The sequence below is a fragment of the Micropterus salmoides genome, unplaced genomic scaffold, assembly GCF_014851395.1.
Source record: "Micropterus salmoides isolate LMB-PRFRI ecotype aquatic unplaced genomic scaffold, ASM1485139v1 Ms_hic_scaffold_12, whole genome shotgun sequence".
In the NCBI taxonomy this organism is placed as follows: Eukaryota; Metazoa; Chordata; class Actinopteri; order Centrarchiformes; family Centrarchidae; genus Micropterus; species Micropterus salmoides.
Genome location: NW_024040263.1, coordinates 549090 through 575710, shown reverse-complemented (window position 1 = coordinate 575710; position 26621 = coordinate 549090). Strand labels below are relative to the sequence as shown.

Below are 26621 nucleotides of genomic sequence, written 5' to 3'. Positions count from 1 at the left end.
AAGTGAGAGGGAGGGGTCTCATGACATAAGCTGGTGGAAAAGATTCCCAGTCCCTGAGGTGATGGAGCCATTACAATACCCCTCTTTCACCTCCAATCCTACCACTGATTTCTCTCCTGACACCCCTCTGCACCTAGCAAATGGGCTCTCCCAACAAGGGGAATTGACTGGGGCATACCACCTTGATTGCGGAGGTTGGGGTAAGCGGTGACATAACAGTTGTAAAGTGCTGCTTAATGTCCTGTATCTATAGGAAAGAGACAAACAACAGATTCAGTAATTTCAGCAAGTGACCCAAAACAACAAATGCTTACTTTCAAATGATAAGGAACACTAGCAGCTATTGTAATTATGGGAGCAAAGGAGGAAGTCAGGTGACGTTATTATAGAGCATGAAAGTCCACATAGAGAGGAGGGCAGGGTGGATGGATGGGCCAACAAAACATTGGACTTATAACACAGAAGACTGTAATATTTTTCATTACACTATGACCAAAATTATTCCCGAACCATAACCATGTATTTATTATTGGAACATTGACAACAAAGGTCCCCTAACCCTCACAAAGTTTTCATTTTAACCCAAAACACAACATTTCCTTAAACCTAACCATAGCTTAATCAGTGAGCTGTTTTGGAAGGCATAGACAAATTATGTTGTCCTTCTGATAGGGGTGTCACATCAGACAACGCAGTTAAAAAACACATCATGTTTGATTTAGATGACTTGTTTGGATTTTTGGAAGCTACAACTACGGGATACATTTAATTGTTTAACTACATAAACATTTAGATCTTAGATTTGATACATCTTACTTAACATACAGAACCTACTGTAGATGGTTGTGTTTTCACTTTAGTGTTTGCTTCCAAATATGTGAATATGTGTTTGTTTTGAATTTGTCAAAAACGTGTCAGGTCATTACACTGTTTGTGATGCTTGCTCCATTGTAAAATAGTGGCAAACCAACTAGACTAGGTTATTTTACCCAAGGGCACCTGTACCTATGTCAGTCCTGTGCTGGGAAATGTTCCAGCAGCTCAAATCATGACCCTGACATACCTTTGGCAGTTTTGGAAAGCAAATTAATAACTGCCAGAGCAAAAGTCAATGTGTTAATGACAGTGAGCCAAGACCTTGTTATTTACATCAAGGTATTTGGCAGACACTTTTGTTGCAGACATATCTATATACCCATAGTGATAATTGAACCAGTGTCCCATTCTTTCCCTATTATGCCATTTGTTTATTTCTTACACTATGTTCGAACATATTGTCACACTGGAACATTGTCCATCACATGCGTGTATGTGTGTGTGTGTGGTGGGGGGGGTTAGGGCTCAGTGGGAGACACTAAGGGGACAGGAGCTCACACTGTGATGACACATGGCACTCCCACACTATTTCCACACAACACACACAAAAACCCATGTGCACACAAACACACACACACAAATACACACACATACACGCACATACAGCTCATGCACATGTCACTGGCTGGAACTTGTCCCAGTCTCTTGCATGTTGTGATAGCATTTGTTACATACAACACCCTCATGAATGCACATGGTCTTTAACATAGGCACATACATGTTATCTATGTAAGTTAAGTATCATTATCAGTAAATGCTAGCTCATATATGCCACTACACTGACATCAATATGTCAGTCTCAGAGCCCTGATGACAAAGACACAAGTCCTCAATCTGGACCTCTGAACTGCCAGGATATCTCAGAAGTTTGACAATTCAGAAATATAACCCTTAAAGTCAACAAAACCCACAAATCCTATAATAGTGGAATTGTTATCTTGTCGTCTGACATCTAAGTTATTGTTAAATCTCAATGGAATGTTATGAATGCAAAAATGACTTTTTCATGCTCTTTAAATGGCAATGGTAGCTGCATTTTGACTGTATTTAATAAATGGTTAAATATTATTAAAACCAATCAGAGTCAATGGAGTAAAGTTCCTGATTTAACAACTGCCCTAAATTACTAGTTTAGGATGTCTGAAGATTCTCCGTCATCCAGGTAACAGTTATCCAAGGAGGGTTGAGTGAAGGGCTACTAATTGTTTGTGTGTATGTGGGATTTATGTGTCTGTGTACATGTTGAGAAAAACAATAATTCCTGTGTTCAACATACTAGCAGCAGAAGAGAAAGTGGGTCATCCATACTACCTGGGCTGCACGGCATTCGTCACTGTCATCAAATTGTACTCTGTATATATTTGATGTGAGTGTGTCTGTGTTTGTATTTGGTAAATGGATGCGCTTACACACGTTTGGTCAGTGTGTGTGTGTGTGCATGCAAGGTAAGTTACACTTGCACCATGTACAGGAGCTGCTGTTAAGGGTGTGAGGGGGTAGGTAAGGATAATGTGTGTGTGTGTGTGTGTGTGTGTGTGTGTGTGTGTGTGTGTGTGTGTGTGTGTGTGTGTGTGGGTGGGTGGGTGGGAGATGCGGGGTTTGAAGGGGTTGAAAATCAATCGTTAGGAGACCCACTTCCCATCCCCGTTGCTGCGGCAATACCAAGATTCCATCAATGAGCCAGAGCTGCGTTGCCCTGGCAACGCTTATGAATGAGAGCAGGTCGGTAACCGTGGAGACTCAGCGAAGAGAGGAATCACCGGTTGCCATGGCAATGCCATGAACGGGGAGAGACCAGGCAAAGTGAAGGTGGCGAGTGACCTCTGAGATGTTCATAATCAGCTCCATCAATCATCATCCTCACACTGCTGCACCTCTGTAGAGACCGAGACGACAGGACGGGATCGCACACTTCAGATCTTTCAAGCAGTTTTCAACTGTTGAGTTGATGTTTTGAAAGTCAGCAATGTTTACAGTGGATTTTATTAAAGGTCCAGTGTGTAATATTTAGGAGGATCTATTAACAGAAATGCAACATTATATCCATAATTATGTTTTCTGTGGTGTATAAAATCCTTCATAATGAACCGCTATGTTTTTATTACCTTAGAATGAGTCATTTCTATCTACATACAACACGGGTCCTCTTACATGGACTTCGCCATGTTGCACCACCATCTTTCTACAGTAGCCGAAACGGACAAAAGTCTCTACAAAGCGCGTTTTGTCACTAAGTTTAATCCATACAAAGAAGAAGAAGCATCATTAGTAGTAGCAGTTATTGACAGGTTTATTAGAAGTAAGAAAATATGAGAAATTTGAACAAAAAATGAGGCCCACACATTGAATTTAGCACAAGAGTGAGAGTGTGTTGGCCACCTTTGCTTCTCCTGCGTGTATGCAAAGGGAGGGCTGAGCGGTGAGTGATGGTGTATTCATGTGGTGTTGGAAACATCTGAATCTTTAATCCTTAAATCTTTAAAGGGCTAATTATTTATTAGCGGCCACTAGCGGTGTGGTTTGAAGATTGCAACCAGGTGTGTGCTCTTGTGCGTGCTCACTTAAATTCATGTGCGAGCATAATCTGAAACACATCCCACAATCAACGCGGATACACCGGCATGCTGGCTGTGGCTTTTCAACAGACATGTTCAGGCTCTGTTACTTCAGTGTTCTTGGCTCCACAGAATAGTAATGGTGGATAGCGTTAGCTGGTAAAGTAATGTGTAAAGCCATAACTTCTCGGCGTTAACCAGCGAGCTAACGTGACTCTCTTAGTGACTCCAGCCTTTGTAATGTTTTCATAAGACGACATCTGATTCTTGTTTGGCCTGACAGGCTTCAGCACAGAAACCTTTATTGTTGTTTTTACCCTTACGTGGAGTATATGTCAGAGTCTATGTTGTTTTGTGGTGTTAGGCTACATCCCGACCCGGTGTCCTCACATTAAAAGCAGAATAGTGGCTGTTCCAAGCAATAGAGGAAACAGGAGTGTGTTTCATTTCTAAGTGAGGTTACAGCCCATTGACAATAAGGTGGTGAAACTTTGATTTATTAATAAGTGATTTCATTGAAAAACTACATATAGCCCCTTTAAAGCAAAAATAGAAATAAAGTGTACACTGTAATAGTAGGAATCAAAGGAAAAGAAAGATTAGAGTAGACCTAATCTTTAATATTATATCATGATAAATCACAATATTCTTACAATACTTGAATGTCATGTTTTTTTAAAGAAGTCATGGTTTTCAAAAATAGGCAAAGTTTTCAAGGATTACTGTTATGCATATTATAGCACAGTTTAAATCGTGTGCGTGGCTTTGCAGGTTGATAGTTAGGTGTTTCCCAGCAGTGACAGCCTCTGTCATCACTGTCGATAAAACTCTCCCTCTTTTTCTCTCTAGAGTCTCTCTGCCTCTCTCTCTCTTCGGGGGGTTCCTCTCTCTCTCAGCAGTTGAATCTCACACTTTTGACATACAGGACTATCACTCTTTTTCAATCTACTTACTCTCTCACTCTGTGTCTCTGTGTCTCTTGAGGGTTGTTCCGTCTTTTCACTCCCACTCTGTATTTCATCAGAGATTGTCATCTCTAGTGTCTATGTGTGTTTGTGTGTGTGTAGAATCCCTGTCATTTAAATGAATGCTTTTGTAAGTTTTGGTATATGTTGAACCGTAGCTAAATAACAGAGAAAAGAGGCGGAGGCCGTTCAAGACAAGGATTAGCATATAAGCTGACAATTTAAGGAAAACAATAGCAAATATAAGTAAATGGGCTTTTCTGACATGACAGCTATATAACTATACATTTCTTTCACAAATGCTAATTCATAGCCTACAGAGACAAGTATGCATCTTCTGACGAGGTTAAACTATGCTGGCTACAACTCCTTATCTCTTTTTCCCATTAGACCTAGACAAGTTGTTATCCTCATGAATGTTTCTTTAATCCACGTAGTCTGTCCATTTCTGTCTCATCCTGCTTGTTATTCAGCAATAACGAGACATCATTTCGGCAAATATTTCCAGTTTCTTTGCTCAGAATTACTATGACTCTTTAGCCAAATTACATTTTTTCTTTCCCCAGTATTGAACATTCCCTGCGTTTCTTTAACATGTACACAATGCCATCATTTTAATCTTTATGGTTTTAGAGAGACAGCTTTTCTTGCCTAATTTTCTGGTATATATTCTGTCCATTTTAGACCTATTAAACAATCTTTGAAATCTGCTAATTGGCTTGCCCGTCACAACACACAGTTTGTTTAAGGTTACTGTTAGTCATTCCATATCCTTATTTAGCATTTCCCTTGCCATTTTTTCCTTTCTGCTCAGTTGTTTTCTTCCTCTTCTTCCATTTAACCATTACCCTTTCCTTTCTTGTGTTGTTGTTTCTCTGATCCCCTCTCTCCTAACACCCCTCCATACCCCTCCCCCTCCATCCCATCCGTCCACCCCCATCACAACCGGCAGCACAGTCGGTGCTCCCTCTACTGGCAACTTCAGTGCACTGTGGGCAGGTTCAGCTGTTGCCAGGGGTGACTGCATCCTGGAGGTTTGGGTTGTCTGGCAGAAGCGGATGGTTGCCGTCTCGCACGGATGAATATTGAAGCTCTGCTTTTGGCCCTGACTGAGATGTACGGGAGAAAGGGAAGCAGTGAAATTGGACAAAAATAAACAGAGAGCAAAAGGAGAGAAAATGAATGACAGAGAGAGACGGAAAAGCAGAAAAAGTCAGAATTTAGATTCATGATATCAAAACAGCCCCTTTGCTCTTTTGTGTCATCCATCTACTCACCCATGCATAAATTCAACAATGAAACAGGGAAATAGGGAGGAGCAGGAAGAAAAATTAAAACATAAAACATTAAAAATAGATTTAGAATGAGAAATGTAGCTAAAGTAGGCGATTTATTTCAGAAGCATTATTTTTTTTAAATATTTGTTAAAATTCTCTTTACATCCCAATAAATCAATAAAATAAATGTTCTGATGCAAAACTGAAAAAAATCTGCTATCTGTGGCTGTCGCAGGACTGTAACAAGCCTGCCTACCTGCGCACACTCTGCCCATGCCTTCACTGCACTGTTAACTGTGGGAGTGGTACACTGGGGTAGTGGTTTTGGAGGGAGGCCTGAAGGGAAGGGGTGGGATTTTTTTGTTGGATACTTTCAAAAGCTATCTTTTATCCAAAGCGACTTACAATTGCTATGTATGTCAGAGGTTGCACATCTCTGGAGCAGCTAAGGGTTAGGCGTCTTGTTCAGGGACACATTGGTGGATGTGTTGCAGTGGGGAAATGAACCTGGGTCTCTCACACCAAAGACATGCGTCTTATCTGCTGTGCCATCACCGCCCGCGGTGCAAACTATGACATGAAAGTACTGTACATCAGGTGTAGCTGTAAAACTTGTAATAAAGATTATAATAAATAATTATATATAATAGATAAACATTCAAAAAGTTAGATAAAAAGAAAATTTTGAATGTCAACAAAATCAATATGGGATACTTATATATACAAAATGTGCAGAAAATGTGTACCACATGTTGTTTAACAGAAGTTACATTCAGATTACATAAAAGAAAATTCACCTGTAGATCACATGCATTTATATATGTATACTTTGCACTCTCATTTACACAGAGACTTTGTCTACACTGTTTAATCTATATGTGTGTTCTGTTGGATCATTACTGGTCCTGAAGCTGTTTGCTTATTTTGCTGAGGTCCAGGGTTTTCAGATCTGCAGCATGGCCTTTAGCCGTGGCAGTTAAAAAGCCATTGAGGGAATGAGGGGCTTGGCTGTCGGTACCGTGCCTGTTAATAAATGACCTCTTACTGGAATTAACAACTAACCTGGAGAGAGATGGAGGAGGGAGGAGTGGGGTGGGGGTGAAGACGAGGGAGGATGGAACAGAAAGACGGATGTGAGGAAGAGATGCCAAAATTTAAAATTGAGAAGACAGCTCTTCTAAGTGGACAGATTTTTGAAGCCTTTTGGCACAAAATGTATTCTGCAAACACATGCAGTTTGCCAGGCATCTGAGGCACACTCTGTGTGATTGCAGTTACTTTTGTAATTGTAAATGCATTTTATGGTTCAGAAATTGTTAGAAACAGATATGGTAGGTGATGATGATACATGACGTGATTGATTACTCATTCTGCTGGTTCACACATTTTCATGGGCCAGTTTTGTACGGAAATATTTTTTGACTGAAGCGCAGATTGCACAGCTGTATTAAAAAGAGAGGTTGCGATGGTGGGGGGAAAAAAACTACAACCATTGTATTGCACCTACTGAGGTCGATTTTGCTTGCAGAATACACTTGGAGATATAATCCTGGACACTGACTGCGTACTAAGCAACTGCCTTACAAAGTCAAGCACTAAATATATGCAGATTGCAAGCACAAATTTAATAAAAGCCACAGCACACATTTGCCTAGCATTTTCATGCTCAAATCTCCGACCTGCAGTCATTTTGATTTGTAAAACATGTCAAAATGTGTTGCGAGAAAATGCATGTTACAAATTTGATGAAAAAGGTGCCTGCCTTTTGTTTTCTCTCTTTGTCCTGGCTTATATCGGAGGGTTTGCACATGTAAATACAGTATACTTACTATTTTAATTGAGTAAAGCCACCTTTCTCAGGTTAAATACATTTTAGCTGTAATAGAGATATGTCATTAGTAACCAAACACACCTTTAACTATGTGTGAGTATGGACATTAGGAAATCTTTCTGAGCACAGAAAGTAACCAATCAAAATTCCTTTGGAATCTGATCCGTAAAGACAAATAAGGTGTCTGCAGTTAATTAATGTCACCTTTATATAAATGTCTTGATACTGAAGTTCAAAGAGTGCCGACACACTGAATTTCTAAGTGCAGCTTTACGGAAAGAAGCAAAAATGAATATTGTGGAAAATACGCATTTTTTATTATAAGTTGTTGTTTTGTGTGACTTACGGTCAAAGTCTGCCTATTTATCGTGCTCCTCCCCTCCGTTTCTCTCTCTCTGATTCTTCAGAGCATCCCTTCTCTACGCCCCCACATTTCCCCCCTCCCCAGGGTGTTGGACAGACCCTGCCATCCGCCCCCGCACAAGACTGTTGACTGACTATACACCAGAGCTTCACACTTACACACACACTATACATGCATTCAGTTCTTTCACAACCGTAGGTGTGTCTCTGAAGGGGGACGAGGCAGTAGTGGCAAGAGCCATATACAATAATTCCTGTTGTTTAACTTAGATTTTAAATGACGTGGTAACCTACAATATGTGGCTTATCACTTCTAACTCCTCTCAGTAGATGTTTATTCCGGTGTGAATCTCGAAGAGAAAACCTTTCAAGCTCACCTGGATTAAGCAAGGGATTTTGGTGTGGACACATTTGTCTTTGCTCATGAGACTCAATGTGCCACTGTGAAATGTCACAGTAGTTTAGGTGGTCTGTGCTGAAGCAGTTAGTTAGGCAATAATGTTACAGCTATAAATCGAACAACACAGGGTGTGACAAGCATTTATAAACAAATTTGATGATTTTGAAAGACAAGGCCTGTTAAACTGACATTGCTCGCTGTTTTCTCCCTTTTTCTTGCTTTTCTCTCTGCAGTATTTTGTCATCTGTGGGGTCTCAGCTTGACCTAAGGACACTACGAGCTGTCAGAGTGCTTCGACCTCTGAAACTGGTGTCTGGGATTCCCAGTAAGTGCTTCTGTGTGTTTTCTTTGTGTGAACAGTGCTTTGTGTGCTTTAACTACAGTAACTGCAGTCTTAGTCATACATTATAAATAGTGTCACTACTGCATATCACCTTTTGCTTTTTACATCTCAAACTGCCAGTGCATTTTCCCCTCAACCATGTGACAACATAGAACCAGGAGTAAGAGTAGCAAATGTTTTTTTGTTTTCAGATGTAAACTGGTCATTTAGGTTACAGTTAATTTTTCAACAATGTGAATGGCTGGAAACCTCAAATCAGCTCACAATGACCTGGCTGTGAATGCAGTCTCTTTAATTTTCAGATGCATTACATTAAGCGGATGCTTTTAACCAAAGCGACTTACAATTGCTAAGTATGTCAGAGGTTGCACACCTCTGGAGAAACTAGGGGTTTAGTGTCTTGCTCAAGGACAAATTGGGGGATGTCTCACACTGGTGAATTAAACCCGGGTCTCTCACACCAGAGGCATGTGTCTTAACCACTGCTCCACAACCACCACCACCCTTTACTGCAAGCGCCATCTCTATTTTTGTCCTCCAGGTCTGCAGGTGGTGCTCAAGTCCATTATGAAGGCTATGATCCCCCTGCTGCAAATTGGCCTACTGTTGTTTGTGGCCATCCTCATGTTTGCCATCATCGGCCTGGAGTTCTACATGGGAAAGTTCCACACTGCCTGCTACGACGAAGTCACAAGTAAGAAAAATGACAAAATGTACTATTGTTGCCAGCAGCCATAGTAAAATAAAGGGAAATTTAGTGTTTTTGAATTTTAAGGTGGCTCTGTCCATTTAGTCATGCCAGAGGCCATTTTCATGGAAGATATTTTGACATACACAGCAAGAAAAGCATAACATTAGCTGTAAATAATGATGGCTGAATTCCATTTATCTGCTTCAGTTTCAGGGTCTTTGTATTGTGGATGCTGGCTGTCACATTGGCATAACATTCTAGGATGCAGACCCATCATTAATGTTATTAGTAACATGTTTTCCTACTGCTATGTGTTAAAATGCCTGCTATGTAAGAGGCACACCGACGTGAAACCCAGCCATTATAAATGTTATTAATTACACCTGTTTTAATGAGTCAAAATGTCCACTATGAGGTCTGTTAACTTGTCTACACTACCAGCCTCTTGGATAGGTAACACATTATTGTTGAAAGTTTGCTTTCTGATCCAAAGTGAACTTGTGTTACTTAATAGTAAAGGTGGATATTTCTCTCTTTCTGTCTCTCTCTTTCATTAGGAGAGGTAGTGGAAGAATCGCCATGCGGCACAGAGGAGCCTTCCCGGTTGTGTGCTAACGGCACAGTGTGTAGTGGTGGTTGGATTGGACCCAACTACGGCATCACCCAGTTCGACAACATCCTGTTCGCCGTGCTCACCGTCTTCCAGTGCATCACCATGGAGGGATGGACAGACATGCTCTATTATGTAAGTCAGCCTGTCCAGTGAGCCTGTCTAGTTTAGTTTACAGTACAACATCAAGGAGTCTCAGGCCCTACCCATTATGTCCCTGAGCTACAATGTCCTATAATAAACAATAAAGTCACATGTAGTATTAACAGTAGACTCACAAATCACCATGAAAATCACTAGATTATTAATTATAACTAGGCTTATAATTCTTGTAAAGCACAGTCCTTACTGCTAGCGACAAATTAATGAGCAAGCTTCCCCTCAGCAGAATCTGTTGAGTATGATCAGAAATGTCACCTATGCTGAACAAACTTGTACCCACATATAGTATTGAACATGTATTTATTTTTATATCTTAAAAAGAAGAACAGACAGATGTTTTAGGAAGAAGCACTAGGCTTACCAGGTAGCCAAACGGAAAAAGGATTTAGGCTGTTCTCAGACTGACAAGCACAGTGTATTAAGAACTGCAAGGGTTTGTGTTGGTGAGGTATGGTTTGTTGGTACATGCACTGATGACATAAAATACAAGCAAAGTCTTGTTTGAATAAAATATCCACGAGTCTAAAGGCTTATCAGAAACAGATGCGTTAAATTTAGAAAGTTTTCACAGGGACATTTAATAAATTTCTTGTCTTGTCTTAATAATTGCAAGGTAAACAGTACAAGCAATAAAAAATAAATAGTGGTTAACTTTCTTCACTCTTCATGTTTCAACAAGTGTGTTCAGTTACATGTATTTAATTGACCAACATAGTTGAAAGCTCTTTCTGTCCTCTGTGATGTGTATTAGGTCTGTACAGTATGTTTTTTTAGCACACTGAAGGACTTGCGGGGGTGGGTGGGTGCAGAGGCTGGTGATTGGCTTGAATTTCATTCAGCTAAATGAGGCATAAAGTAGTTTGAGATTTGATTCAAAACACAATTTATTTGTCCAAAAGCCATTTTCATCCCTCTCTCTCTTTATCAGTCTGTATAACTTCCTTTATCTGTCTTCTCGTCTGTCCTTTTCTTGCCTTTGGAGTCGCTCTCCTTCTCTCTCTCTCCGCCTACTTTTCTTCCACTCTCTATTCTGGTCCGTCTCGCTCTATATTTAACATCTTTTCTGATGGATGGAGGCTGACTTCCACTCTCACACAGGCAGTCAGGAGGAAACCAATGAAAGTTTAATAGAGAACGGGCTGCTTGCACTGTACCATGCAGTATAAAATCTAACAAATGCACACAGCACTCCAGCAGCAGATAATAATCAGCTGATAGTTCCATTTGAGCATTACACAGGTCGCAGAAAGGCGATATTCTCCAGTATGCTGATTTCTCTGATTGTCAGCTGGATTTACACCTCACTGCAATCAATGTTTGTGAAAGCAGGAGATGCTGTGTCGTAAAGTCTCTGAATCCAGGTCAGACTTTAAGTTAGATCACTCCAGAGCCAGCATAATATACAGTACATACTTCAGCTCTCCTTGGTTCTTGTGCAGTACAGAGAAAGATCCTAAACGATAGCTGAGATAAAAATTCAAACCAAATCACATATACTATAGTCATGCATTTCAGAAATCAAAGTTAACAAAACAGAGGAAACACTATCTGCAACAGCTTAAAATTGACAGAATTTCCTAAGAGTTTTTGACCACTAGCAGCTCTATGGAGCAATGTTTGTAGGTGTGGGTCCCTGCTTCCCCTAGGACTCACATGCAGTTGGCCAAGAACGCGTACTGTTGATAGTTTCATGCTATTCCGCTCTGTGGGGGTAGTAACGTGCCAACAAACATTTTAATGCGCCAACAAATGCGGTGAAGAAGAAGACTGCTAGCAAACACACGTGGATGTAAATAAGGCACAATTTGAATTGGCTTTGCGAATGTTTTGTGAGAAAGGAAATGATTTCAAGATGTTTGTTAGAGCTCTGATACACTCCATGTGTTTTGGGGAGAAACACATAACTTTTGTTTCTTTATAAGAATGCGCACCTTTAACTTTTTTTTTGTTAAATTATTTGAGTAGTAAAGTGCATAGTACCAGGTGGTACAGGGATTATTTAAAACAATAAAATAATCGACCCTCACCAAGGCTGTATTGAACTGATAGAGGTAGTAGATAAAATTTAGGACATTCGCAATCGAGAATCCGTGCACAAAAGGAGCAATAAAAGTGAAAATTATTCTGACCTTTCAGGTCTTCATCAGTCTGAAGAAAAAAAACAAAAGACATACTGTATTGGAAATTTTTATATATTAGATGATCAGTAATAACACATTTGTCTGTGTCTCTGTGTTTGTGCCTGTTTTTTCTTTTGCAGAGTAATGATGTGGAGGGCAGTGCCTGGAACTGGATGTACTACATCCCCCTCATCATCATCGGCTCCTTCTTCATGCTCAACCTGGTGCTGGGTGTACTCTCAGGGTATGTCTTCTGTCTGTCTGTGGACAATTGCAGTCATCATTTCAACATAAAATTCCCTTTTTTTTTGCCTCTATGTTTTGTATATTTATGCTGTATTTTGAGTCTCATTTGATTGCAATGACCAAACTAATATAGACAAAATGACAAATGTGCCCACAGTGAATTTGCCAAAGAGAGAGAGCGAGTGGAGAACAGGAGTGAGTTCCTCAAGCTGAGGCGACAGCAGCAGATTGAGAGAGAGCTCAATGGATACCTGGAGTGGATCTGCAAAGCAGGTCAGTGCACACTGACAAATGCACTGAGTCACTTGTACACTGGTACACACTGCTTATTCCCATGTATAGACATACTTTATGTGAGAAACCAACAAGATCCTAATGCCGTGTGCTAACATCTTTCTTTATTATTTGCTTGGACAGAAGAGGTGATTTTGGCTGAGGACGATGGCACAGGGAACTTTGATGGTAACTGACCTTCTGTCTTCTTAATTGTGTGTGTGTGTACTGTACACTTTAAGTGAGACAGAGAAAAAGAGAAACGCTGACATTAGTGCAGTCAGCAAAAGACAGAGTATCAAGACAGAGCTACAAAGAGAATAGAGATAGCGAGAATGGTGCATTCACAGTGGCAGATTGTATCATGACAGCAGATTTGTAAAAACATACTTTGGTTCTAGAGGATAAATAAGGATACTAGACACTGTATGATGGAAAATCTGAAAACACTGTTCAAGCAGACAGGTTTGGTGCATGTTTTTAGCACAGTATTTAGCTAACAATGCTTAGCAACTTCAGAATTGCTCACGTAATTGTGCAAATGTGGTGTAAAATACACCTGCAAAGGCAAGAAGTAATGGAAGGGTAAGAGACTAACATTTGAGAAATAGACAGATGAAGAAACTATCCTCTTTTCTCATGCTAGGTTCGAGGCAAAGGCCAACCATCAAAACCAAAAACAACAAGACAGAGCTGCTGAACCCTGAGGAAGGAGAGGACAACATGGGAGATGCAGTAGGTAAGAAAATCAGAGGAATGGATAGGTGTATGAAAGGGATGAAGACGCACAAGGATTACAACCTTATTCAAAGCATACTCAGACCAGTAATTTCACGGTGGTGGTGGTGGTGGGGGGCGGGGTGTAAAACTATTATGTCACGTTAATGACAAGCCTTATATCATTTAAAGTGTTGGTGGTGGTGTTGGGTGCAAAAAAATTATTCTATCAACTCTAGACTGTCGTGTCTCCCTCCCTCCCTCCCCCCAGGTTTTGCCCGCTCCAGTATAAAGAGCGGTAAAGAGGGCTCCAATTACAGTAAGAGGGAGCGACGACTGCGATTCTTCATCCGCAAGATAGTAAAGACACAGGCTTTCTATTGGACGGTGCTCTGCCTGGTGGGCCTCAACACCATGTGTGTGGCTGCGGTACATTACGACCAGCCTGAGCTGCTCTCTGATTTCCTCTGTGAGTAAAAACACACATGCAACACTGAATATATACAGGTACACATCCACACATACTGTGCAATGCGTGAACAAACCTGTGTGCAGACGACATACAATCAACTACAGGAACGTTTCCAGTTTAGGTTTCTAAGTTTAAGTTCCTTACTCCCAAAATGTTGCTTACTAGGTAAGCACAACACTAGATAGATAGATAGATAGATAGATAGATAGATAGATAGATAGATAGATAGATAGATAGATAGATAGATAGATAGATAGATAGATACTGGAACATTTATTTTTAAATAGAAAAATATTGAGCAAATTTTTCAAACACACACATCAGTCTCTATGAATCATTTTTTCCATCTCTCATTTACTTCTGTTGAAGCCAGTGCGACTGACAAATTCAAGAACGCATTTCCTGTTTTTCTGGAGCTCTAACAGACGCACGGGTCGAAGTTTGCCTTTGCTCAACTGTCACTCACTCAGTCAAGATAACTTGAAGGCAAATATGGCTGTACCTTTACGTTACTAAATTCAGCGCTATAGCCGCAATATTATACAGTTGACTCTAAAAACGCTTTTCTGTTTAATCATCACTGCTGCCGACACGCACCTCGTCCCCACCTGAATCATCATTTTACTCTTCAAAATTTCCTCCTACACAAGCAAACAACAGATTTATGTTTTAACCTCTCAAATAAAACATTTTGATCTTTCTCTGCTAAAAAATATCCATCTTTCTTTCGGTTTCAGTCATAATTACTCAGTTATCCTAGATAGGCAAAATAAACAGTTTTTTTGTTGGTAGTGGCAGCTTGACAATAGGATTACTGAAAAGAAATACAGGTCTTAAGTATGAGACATAAATACTGAACCTTATTTGCTGTTGTTTTTGATTGTACTGTACATAAAATTCAGCATGAGCTTTATAGCAGAAAATTGTTTAAAGGAGACCTATTAAAAATTTGTCGACGTGAAATTTTATCGTGGACGCATCGTTACATAGATGTCGTTTAAGGGAGAGATAGCAATCTTCATATTAGGAACATTTCTGGTTGTTTATTTCGAACTGCAATGCACTGCAGGAAGTGCTGGAGGCAGCGTCGCTTCCACTGTCTGCCATGACTGCTTGACTGTAAAACTACTCACGAAGAAGAAGCATTCGTGCAAGAAGTGGAATGTAAAGGAGAAAGATGCGAACAGCAGAACGGCTTTTGTTTTTACAAATTTAATCACTAAATACACTTTTGAGCGGTTTTGAGGCGAGAAATCAACTGTGTAGAATTTGATTATTGACAGTTTTACCAAAGTTGATCGAAAATGTGCTCAAACATTTTCGGGGCTGAGAAGCTCCACAAGCGCCCGCGAGGTTAGCGGTGCCAGTCGGCCCCACAGGGCCCAGTTACTCCGACCACTGCAGCAGAGACAGAGGAAAAGCAGTCTGTCCTATACGTTCAGTTATTTTTGGCGGCCCGCAACAATATCAACGCTGACCGCCACATACTGATTATTTTTTATTTTTTTATTTGACTAGGCCTATTTAAAATGTTATTTGATTGCAGATCAGCACCGTGGCGCATTCACGCAGCACATCCTCTCGCTCGTCTCGCTCCCCCTCATGAACACCGCAGCACAAATCTGTCCAACACAATGCTGCCAATGTCGGAGACCCAGCTTTAAAAAAGTTATTAGTAATGAGTAATGGTTTAAAGTACATTAAGGAACATCTGGCTCGTGATGTTGCCTACAGCAACATTCTCCACTGAGTTACTGCCGAAAACCACTTTTGAAAAATAAACTGCAGAAGTAGTTTGAAAGGGGACTGTTGCTTTATTGTTCTAAATAGACATTACATTCTTAGTGCACAGTTGTGGTTATAGTACTTGTTTTTAATTTGCTTTTATTTTATATAGTTCCAAAGCAAAAGTCTTTGTTAAAAACGTAAAAGTTAGTTAGTATAAATCAGTGAATTATAGGAGTAGCCTACGCTGTCTTGACTTCTTCCCTGGTCTCCCTCTGGCGTTGATGCTGGTGTTCACTCTGAATAGTAAACCTCGTTCACTTAATGGTAACGTTAGCTAGTTAGGTTATGTGTTGGAGATCAGTAATTCACTTGAAACATATTTAAGTAGTTTAATGGTTTAATTAGGGTTAGGGTGTAACAAAAATAATCGCGACTAGATAGATAGAAATAAACAGATTAGTTGCAGCCCTACTGGTAACATGCTTCAGGTCTTGCCCAATCAGAAGACAGTAGGCTTTGAGAGGGGGGGCTAAAAGAGATCTAAGAAAGCATCTACAGCTTGTTTGAGACAAAGGCTGAAATGAAGCCCTACATCAGGGGTCGGTAAATAAGTCTGGCATCGGGCCAGATTTTTTTCAAGTCATTAGATGGCTGGCCAGAACATAGTCAATTTATCAGGGCCGGCCCTGACAGTGTTGGAGCCCTAGGCAAGATTTGAAATTCAGCAGGATTTCTGCTCATGTCCAAAACTTTCTGCACATTCAGAATCTCGCACACATATCTCTGTTCTCTGACATGTTCGCAATATTAAGAGACTAACATCATCACCTAATGAACATTCACAATATTTTTTAGTCTACTTGCCTGTTCTCTGTTATTTCTCTGCTGGTAGTTAGCTATCCCCTTTAGACCGTTTGACCGACCCAGTTTGGGACTGCATGCTGCATGTGAAACCAAAACCAAAACCAAAACAAAACACTACTGATCAGGCAGAAATCTGTCCATAAATCCTCACACACACATTGACTTCAGCAGCTCTAATAAAGTGCAGCTTACAGTCCCAAACAGAGCAAGGTTATGTCTAAGTTTTCTGATGTTTATATTGCAAAACTCTACCAGTTATGTAACCACTCGTCACAACTGTCTGGACTCGCGACGTGCACTTAATTACTATCACGGTGTTACATCAACTGGGCTGAGTTGATTCGCTCTGAACTTTGATTATTTCATTATTTTTCTCCTTTTTCAACACATTGATTATGACGAGATCATTTTACATGTTCACAATTAAGCATGTGCAGGAGTGTGTGCATCCTGGCGATTGGTCCACATCAATCTCTGGACGCTTTTCATTTCCCCAGTATCTCCAAGCTGAGGAAGTTCCTGCGTTTCTCATTCACGGGAATCCAAACTATTTTTCTGATGGATTTTTCAGAGGTTTGTCAAGCAAGCCAGAGACTCTTTTGAATTTCTTTCAGAACTTTTCAAAGTAAAAGCTCTCAATTAAACACAACATAAACTACTGTTGCAAAGATGTTCTTGTGTTACAATCCCTTAAGAGGAAGTGATTATGTGAGTAACTTTTGCTGTCATGACTGAGATCTGTTTCAGCACCAGCCGCTGTTAAAGTAATCTGGCCACGGGCTAAATATTATTGCTGTCGGGCCAGCTTTGGCCCTCAGGCCGCCTATTGCTGACCACTACTTGAAGGGCCAGTATAAGATAGAAAATAATTTTTTTGAACTTTGAAGCTTGCCATACAGGAGTCACAGAACTACAATATAGGACTGGAAACGCATTATAACAGGTTTCCTTTAATATTTCGAAGATTTGTAGTAGCTACTTGTATCAATGATATATAGTATATTTACATTCTGCTTGTTAAGTTAAAGTAGATCTACATTATTTCATGACCACACACACACACACACACTCAGCCACACACACAAGGACACACAGGACCCTCAGTGGAGTCAGCTCGTTGTCTCTGGCCGATGTCCAGTGTCATTAGCATATGAAGCTGTAGCTGCTGATGGAGTCCATTCATCACCAGACTGTCATACACTGCTGGGATCGCACAATTATCGACATCCACTCATCTAACTCTTTCTCTCTCACTCTCTTTCGCTTCTTTCTCTTTTGCTTCCCCTCACTTTCTCTGTCTTTTTTTCTGGCTTTCCCACCTCTTGTTTTCCTCCCTTCTTTTTTTGATCCACTCTTTATCTCTCTATGTCCTCACCATCCTCATTCTTCCTCCTCCCATCCCTCCTTTCCCTCTTTCTTTCTTTTTCCTCCCTCCAGTCTATGCAGAGTTTATCTTCCTCGGTTTGTTCATGTCTGAGATGCTGATCAAGATGTATGGCCTGGGCATCCAGCCCTACTTCCACTCCTCATTCAACTGCTTCGACTGTGTGGTGAGTGCACATGCGCGTTCGCGTGCGCGCTAACACACACACGCACACACACACACACACACACACTTACACACACTTTAACTGAGTGAAAAAACTAATTTCACTATTAACTGTCAGGCTTTGATGACAAATCCAGCACTCCATTTAATCAACAGATCTTAGAAATACATTTCTCTCATGAAGCCCTGCAACAAATGAACAATGAGCAGATTCAGTATCATGTTTGTCACCAGTACATGTGCAATATTGTGCGTTAATTCATGCCGACAATGTTGCAGAGGCTTATGGACAGGTTACTTCATATTATATGCTGTACATTGCAAGGTGACATCATGTAATACTGTGTTCATTCAGATGGCAGTGGATGATTAGAGACTCTAATTGTATTTGTATAGCGGTCTCAGATTGAAAGCGTTTTTTATTGTTTGTTTTTGGATTGACTTATTCGATATTCGTCAAAAATTAAGCTCCATGATGATTTCAAAGCTTAAATTAACTCAGAGATGATGGACATTCTTAGGCATGAGTTGTTCCTGTCAAAGTTTTGGAGAACTGGCTGTTTAAAGTGCCTGTGAATAGAGTTGGATTCAGATAGCTGAGTCTTTTTACAAGTTGGTAATATATGGAGTTTGTTCGCTTGTAGTCTAATAAACCATTTATAAAATATTTCATATTTCTCTCATTTTTTGTTTCTGAAGAGACCTGTGCAGAATATTTGATGATTGAGCTAATATGTAGCCTATATTCAGTTTTAGCTCTTTGATGTCTCATAGTTTTAGTTATTCATTAAGTTTGTAGTTAAAATTTTTTCAAAACTAAACTAAACTTGTAAGTCCCATTGACTGATGTGGATATATTGGGTGAGAGATAAATCGTTAAAACTGCTAGCTGCGTGTGAATGTGCATAAAAAGTAATAGGCAAAAATAATGTCAGATTTTAATTTGTCATTTAAAATAGCGATGTATTCTTGCAATGTCAAGAACACATGGTTTCACAAGCACCGCAGAAACGAGTCTGCCCTTTGCCGTTTTTTTATAATGAATAAGTAAAGAACTGCATTTATCTGTGTTCCATTTTAAAATGTGTTGCATTTGTGTGGATGTGCAGGTAATTGTGGGCAGTATCTTTGAGGTGGTATGGGCCACCATCAAACCAGGCACATCCTTTGGAATCAGTGTGTTACGAGCTCTGCGACTACTCCGCATCTTCAAAGTCACCAAGTATGTCTCTCTCTCTCTCTCTATCTCACTAAATTGTGGCATTTAATTTGAAAGTCTTTTCACTGTTGTAACATCTAAATAGTTCTTGGATTTTTGGCACTTTGACACTTCTTTCCGGTCCCTTCAGGGGAAATGTTAATTGGATATGGCTCAAGAACATTGTCCTGTTTTTTTTATGTGAAACTTTCCTTCTCAATACAGCGCTGCTTATTTGGACAAATCTCACTTGAAATTGAGTCTTTTACCCTCAGTGGAGTTACTTGGTGAACTCAGATGAAACTATATTTTGGGGTGAATGCAACCAGGGTTTAAAAAGTCAATTAGTCAGCATTATTGTTACTGTCTTTTAATTAGAGCTCTGACGCTTTGCCTTGACCCCAGTTGGACTTGACCAGGTTCTGCTCTATGTTAAATTGATGTGGGTTTGAGAAAGAAGTTTTGGGGCTGATCAGAACTCTACAGTACTAGAAATAACAATGAACTGTGTTGAAAATCTGAAATAATGAAAAAAGTGAGTACTAAAAGGAAAAAAACAGAAAGATTAGTTAGTATTTCAATGTATTGGACCTTATTAAAAAAAAATCTAAATGATTTGCATATTGTTGCTGTTTGTTATTGCCAGACAAGTGTGAAAATTAAAATACTGCCTAATGATTATTGCAAGAAGAAATGTGACAATATATCCACAGATAAATAGTTGAGGGTTTAAATCCTAATTTTCTTTTTTTCCCCCTTAATGCTATTTTTCTTTTACCTTCCCGTCCTCTACCACTGCCCTCTTCTCTTTATTTTTTTACTTTTCTCCCTGTTTCTCTTCTTTGTGTGTCCTTAATCTCTGTCTTCCTTCTTACCTACTTTTATCCTTGCTTCATTTATCTTCCTCCCCCTCTTCCTCAGGTACTGGGCTCCTCTTCGAAACCTGGTGGTTTCTCTGCTAAACTCCATGAAGTCCATCGTCAGTTTGCTCTTCCTCCTCTTCCTTTTCATTGTGGTCTTTGCCTTGTTGGGGATGCAGCTGTTTGGAGGACAGTCAGTATCAACACAAACAAGCTTGCTTCTCTGTATTAACTTTATATTTCTGTCTTACTTTGTGTATGACTGTCATGGTTTTTCACTACTTTATTTTCTTTTTCTCAGATTCAACTTTGAAGCCGGAACACCACCTACTAACTTTGACACTTTTGCAGCAGCAATCATGACGGTGTTTCAGGTAAGAAAGAGAGATGTTTTTATGCTTCTGTATAAAAAGAAATTAATTATTGATATGATGTGGCCCATATTGAGCTTTTTTGTAGGCATCATTAATTAGCTAATCATGTTCACTCACAATGGTAAAGGTTCTTCTTGAGCACAGATTCATTCTTTCATAAAAATCTGTAAAACCGGCTATGACATTCTTTCACATATATAGATTTATTCAAAAGCAGGACAGAGTTCAGTTTAATAAACTCTGAGCTTTCCCTTTGCTGAAATTGTACTTTTTAAAAATGTTTTATGTGAATTAAACTTGAATTTATTCAGCTATATGGTTGAAAATTTTGTCCTTTTGCAAATTACCCGTAGGTGCCATTGAGTTACTGCATTTTCCAAACATGACTCACACTTAAACGCACTCATGTGCATTTTCAGGATGGCTGAAACCCTTTTCGAGAGAGAAATTTTGTGACGCCCATTGTTGCCATGTCATCAGTTTGTCAGATGACTTGTTCAGTCCTGACTGCAGTCTCCATGTTTCTGTGTTCTCTTTGCTTATTTAGAGAGACAGCTTTGTGAAGAGCCATTTGTTATTTTATTGTCTCTGAGTGACTCAGAGCCCAGCTCAGTGTGTGTGTGTGTGTGTGTGCGTGTGTGTGTGTGTGTGCAAACGTTGATGCTCATGCACCAGTGTGTGAGAAGTATCTTTAGGTTTGGGGAATTAAAATCAGAAATAAAAATTGTGCCTCCTTATTACCCCCATCTGTTAAATTCAGTAAATTTCTTCTCAAATGAGTTTAGATAAATTTTTTTCAATATTATTTTCACATGAATGGTTAAGGTAGGAAGTAACACATCTTCACTTGCAGCAGGCAATATGATGAAGGTACATTTCTTTCCAATATTATTTCTAAATCTCACATCAATATAATTTAGAAAAATGAAAATAAAAGTTTTAATGGATTTAATTTATGTTCAGGGCTGTGTAGTTTTTCAATTAAATCACTTATCAATAAATCATTTCTTTTACACCATTTGTCAACAGGCTGTAGCTTTACAGAGAAACGTACACACCTGTTTTCTCTATTGTTGCAACAGCCACTATTCTGCTTCTTATGTGAAGGAATCGGGTCATGTTCTCTGCATGCGCGCTCCCGAGCCTCTTGCCTACTACAGCAACAACACTGCAGTTAACAAAATGGAGTCCAGTAACTGGCTCCCAGCACAACACAGACTCTACATAAGGATAAAAAAAATGGCACAGGACAACAACACAGTGGAAGACCCCTTCACTACAGTAATGTTACTTACTTAAAAAACTTTTACAAAGTGTGGCAACGATCTCATTTAAATTTCAGTCTAGCTCATTAAGCATTTTTGTTACCATCCAAGTCATTTAGCTATGCTGACATTACTGAGCCTTAAGTGAAATGTACAAAAAATAACGTTAAAACATCTTCAGATCGTCAATGTAACGTTATCATGTAACAAGAATGGATTGTTTGACCTCAAGCTGATAAAAATATTACTGTAATGTTACAGTTGCACCTGAGTTTCCAGCATGTTGTGTGCAGCTGTCCCCCAGTGAGTCTGTCAGATTTTGCTCACTTATGAGTTCGAGCACGAGTACGAGCATACATCTAAAAATCGCACTACCAGTGGCCCCTGAAAACTACATATAGCCCCTTTAAGTTGTCTGAACTTAAGCATAGTTTTTCAACTGTCCTCAGAATATATTTGTTTTTGTCGAGGTGAAAAGATAATCAATGCAATAATGTAATCAATTCTGGATTTAAATGTTTTTAATGAGCCCTAAATACATCAAACCAGTAAGATTTACTCCATGACAACCTTCTTAGTAAGACAATCTCTTTCACCATTTCTCTCTCTGTAGATCTTGACAGGAGAGGACTGGAACATGGTGATGTACGATGGCATTGAGTCCCAGGGAGGAGTAAATGACAAAGGAATGATCTTCTCCATTTTCTTCATTGTCCTCACACTCTTTGGCAACTGTATCCTGCCTGCACACTCACATATACATACAGTATACACAAATGTACGATAATATGTACATTTACAAGCAAAAATACACAGACAGATATTAAGACTGCGACCATGACAATGATGATGAAATGTTGATGTCAACTTGTGTCTTCCTTTTCCTGTCCATTTGAGCTCCTTAAATTTAAGAAAAACAAGTCCACTTCCTGTCATTCCTCAGACTTCCCTATGTCTGCTACCCAACTTCTCTCTTTTCCTCTCGACTTTGTTCTTCCTGAGAAACTGAGCTTTCTCTGTGGTTGTCCTTGGATCAGCATTTCTCCTTAACGTCTGCCACCACAGACACTCTGCTTAATGTCTTCTTGGCCATTGCTGTGGACAATCTGGCCAATGCCCAGGAGCTCACCAAGGTACAGGATCAAATCAGAAAAAACACATTATCCCCCTTATTTTAAGAAAAATAAGTAGAAAGTAAATATTTTGTTACTCGTGAAAGATATCTGGATTAATGGACACTGGATTAATCTGGAATTTAAATTTTGATTTGATTTAAAAACTACACAACAGACGTGATACAACTTGGCTTTTGTTCTATGGTTGCTGTTTTTGTACTTTTTATTATTATTTTATGTGGCAGTGCCATTTAAACTCAAATCAAGTGACCAATATGATTATTTGCTTCTCCAAAAGGACGAGGAGGAACAGGAGGAAGCAGCCAATCAGAAGACAGCAATGCAGAAAGCTAAGGAAGTGGCAGAAGTCAGCCCGCTGTCAGCAGCCAACCTGTCTATTGCTGCGTGAGTACACACACATTCACATACGCGTCTAAAACATAAATACATACAAAATATATACACATTTATACACTTTGCATACACATACTGTACAAAATTACCCTCATAGACACATGCCCACACTGATATACAAAATAGTCTTGCACACACACAGTTCTGGACAAAAGTGTCTCTCACTCACTCTTTTTGCTTTTTGTAAAATAGTGCACACACAGAAATCACTGTTTCTTTCTCAAATCTGTCTTTCCTAACATTTCTGATTGGCAGGCATTCACATACACGTGATGCACACATTCACACACACAAACACCCACCATCACACTCTCTCCATTCTCATCCTCTAAAACATGATTAAGCGATTGTTCTGAGAGTGAAAGGAACAGATTCGGGGCTTTGTGAAGTGAAGACGAGCGAGAGGCGGACAGTCTGTAAAATCTGGTCCTGGCAACAGAAACGCTGACAATAGGACACATCAAAATGATGCTCACAAAAACCCTGCTGCTCTTTAGAAGTCACCGGACTCTTTACTCTTTCACAGCCTTTGATGGCTAGATTAGGTGGTTTTATGCTACATTTATGAATGTTAATTAGACACTAACTTGTCAGTTATTTACTGTAACAGGGGCGTGGATGATTTCTAGTTATGGAATTAAAAGCTCATAAGCGTCCTTTCAATCACAGAACAGTATGTTTTCACATGTGTTTTGTATAAAAAGAAAAGACTGGGTCGTTAACATGAGCAGCAGTAGGCATCATGGCAATCAGCATTAACCAGTTGATTCAAATGTTTTGTGATTTTCAAAGCCTTTCAGATGAACAGCTCTGGTATAGTAACACAACATGGTGACACTCCTTTGCTTTGTTTTTGGTCACACACTCACAAACTCTACTGTCGAGAGATTGAGACAGGGTGGTTTTGGGACTAATGAAAGATCTGTTAAGATTTCTCATTCTCACATTGTTTTTTGAACTCAACATCTTCTAAAACATTCTGAGACATTGTATGTCTTCTTTGCTTCTTGACAAACTCTGTCCCCAGTCTGCGTTAAAGATGTCAAAAGACGCTTTCCACTTGCTTCCATTCTTTCTGATTTTACTTCCTCCATGGCAGCAAAACATAATGCACGAGCCAATAGAAAACTCCTTGGGTTAAACTGGGTTTACTGGACACTTTTAGGGCTGACTTAATCTAGCAGATGCCTTGAAGATGGACAGATAGGAACCACGGATGTATTATAAGAACTGGATACAAGACTCCAGCATGGCCTCTGTTGGCCTCCAATCATTTGAATGAAAATTGCTCACCCAGTGCATAAGTCAAAAAAGTTTTCTGGCATCCTGGTTTGCTTCCATGTTGTGCAGCTCATTAGTGTTTCTCTCCCTGGCACTTCATATTGGGAATGACCTCCCACATGTAATATAGCTTGTCTAGGCGCTGAGAAAATATTACAAATTTGAAACGTTTTTGGTTGCAGAATTCATTATACAAAGAGAAATAATTGACCTTGTTTGCAGTTGGAGGCATCCTATCAACCATTTTACAGACATCTCTTTCGTAATGGTAGTTTATGGCGAAAATCCTTTTTTGCCACAGGGGATTTTTTTTGATGCAGTTGGCTACTGGGACAAATTGGCAGCAGAGCTGAGTGGCAGAGCTTTATCCAACTCTTTTAATACATCCATGATAGAAACTGATTAGGCTAGCAGCATAAAGGACACTAACAACCCAAAATGCAACACTCTCTTAAAGTGACAGGTTCAATTCATAACACAAGAGCTGGAACTGCTACATTCAAAGAGAGACGTTATTATGTAAAATGAATAGTCATTAAATATATTGCACTTTTGAAAATTTCTGGGGGAAAAAACTCACAAACACTCCCTTAAGTAGAAGACAGTGTAATTTATATTCAATGTGAAAACACTGCTAGTGAGACTGGAGCTCTATGGAAGTCATTGTTCAATTTCTCACACAGTTCAAGGTGTTTTCATTCTGCTTTTCTGTGTCTCAGCCATGTTTTGCTGCGTTGATATTGTCCACAGCTCGTGCTTCCTTCATTCACACATTCAACTTACTGTTACATGCTGCCACATTGAAATTGCAGTGTACTTTTGCTTTATTCGTTTTTGTACTGAAGAAAGTTCTTTCCGTTATAATGGTATACTGTTACTTCTTCATGTTGCTGCTAATTTCTTACAGGGATCTTAGGGGTGCATCCTAGAATCTCTAATTCTTTCTCCCTCTATCTATCTGCCATTTTCCTGTCTTCCTCACCCTCTCTTTGCCATCACCATCTACCCCTTTCCTCCTCCCTCAACCTCTCCCCTTCATCTGTATTCCTCTTCTCTTTTCTCCACTTTTCAAAACCTCCTTACTCTCCTTCCCTCCATTATATCCCTCTTCACCAACACCTCCCAACAGTAAGGAGCAGCAAAAGAACCACATCAAGGGCAACAAGTCAGTATGGGAGCAGAGAACAAGCGAGATCCGCCGACAGAACCTGATGACGAGCCGTGAGGCGCTCTACAATGAGCTGGAGCAGGAGGACTGGAAGGTGGGAGGGGAGGGAGAGGAGGTGAGGATCCCCCCCGAAAAAAGACACACATATACACATATATATGCAGTCTACTCCTGATATATATGGTGAATATTTGTTGCAATGTGTGTAGTGTGTGTAACCACTTAAAGAGACATTATCACCCATGTTTAGTTGGGGCTGTAGACATGAGACCCACGTCACTTAAAATAATTTCACTAACTTTCTCACCGAACAAACAACTCTTGGATGTCAATTGAAAATATTTTCAATTAAAAAGTGGAAGTTACCAGATGCACATTTGATAATGTAAGTAAATATTCTGAGTTCTTGCCACTTGTATCCGGTGACCTAAGCACATGGTCCAGAAAGTATATGTCCCCAATAAACTATTTTCCAACATTTTAAGAACAAATTAGACACGTGTTTGTCAGTTGTTCCCCAAGAGTTGGATTACTGCAAAGTTGCGAAGATTTTCCTAAAGTTTAGAAGTTGATGGGTTACGAAAATCCTGAAATTAATTTCATCCTTGTTCCACTGTAAATGAAGTAAGATAGTCTTGGTCTGAGATCCAACATCTATTTAAGATTTTAACTTGATCCTGATTAGTGGTATTGACAATGACAGGCATTTTTCCTGACCTCCAACTTCTAACATCGGTATGTCGGTGCACTGTGACGTTACCATTGTGTGTGGATACAGGTGCAACAGAGCACACTTCTGACCACACCCAACCACAACCATGAGCGATTCTGAGGCTTCTGGGAAAGTTTCAACTAAGTCGGGTAGTTAAACACTGCTTTTCAGCCTTAAATTACATTCCATTTC

At 39.7% G+C, this 26621-nt stretch overlaps 1 protein-coding gene across 20 annotated transcripts in view; it reads left to right on the top strand.

Annotated features, from left to right (window-relative positions):
- The window catches only part of cacna1ab (calcium channel, voltage-dependent, P/Q type, alpha 1A subunit, b), a 142769-nt gene that overhangs the window by 48141 nt on the left and 68007 nt on the right, over positions 1-26621 (top strand). For 14 of the 20 annotated variants that reach the window (XM_038712719.1, XM_038712726.1, XM_038712725.1 and 11 more), the window contains exons 4-20: positions 8501-8592; positions 9152-9304; positions 9859-10046; positions 12334-12437; positions 12597-12712; positions 12857-12901; positions 13359-13451; positions 13701-13898; positions 17931-18043; positions 19152-19264; positions 20162-20293; positions 20402-20474; positions 22353-22473; positions 22805-22872; positions 23153-23259; positions 24061-24081; positions 25679-25832. In XM_038712719.1, the coding sequence (XP_038568647.1) occupies positions 8501-8592; positions 9152-9304; positions 9859-10046; positions 12334-12437; positions 12597-12712; positions 12857-12901; positions 13359-13451; positions 13701-13898; positions 17931-18043; positions 19152-19264; positions 20162-20293; positions 20402-20474; positions 22353-22473; positions 22805-22872; positions 23153-23259; positions 24061-24081; positions 25679-25832 (1891 nt within the window). The remainder of the gene's footprint in view (positions 1-8500; positions 8593-9151; positions 9305-9858; positions 10047-12333; positions 12438-12596; positions 12713-12856; positions 12902-13358; positions 13452-13700; positions 13899-17930; positions 18044-19151; positions 19265-20161; positions 20294-20401; positions 20475-22352; positions 22474-22804; positions 22873-23152; positions 23260-24060; positions 24082-25678; positions 25833-26621) is intronic. The other 6 variants (XM_038712740.1, XM_038712738.1, XM_038712737.1 and 3 more) reach the window with 3 other exon arrangements.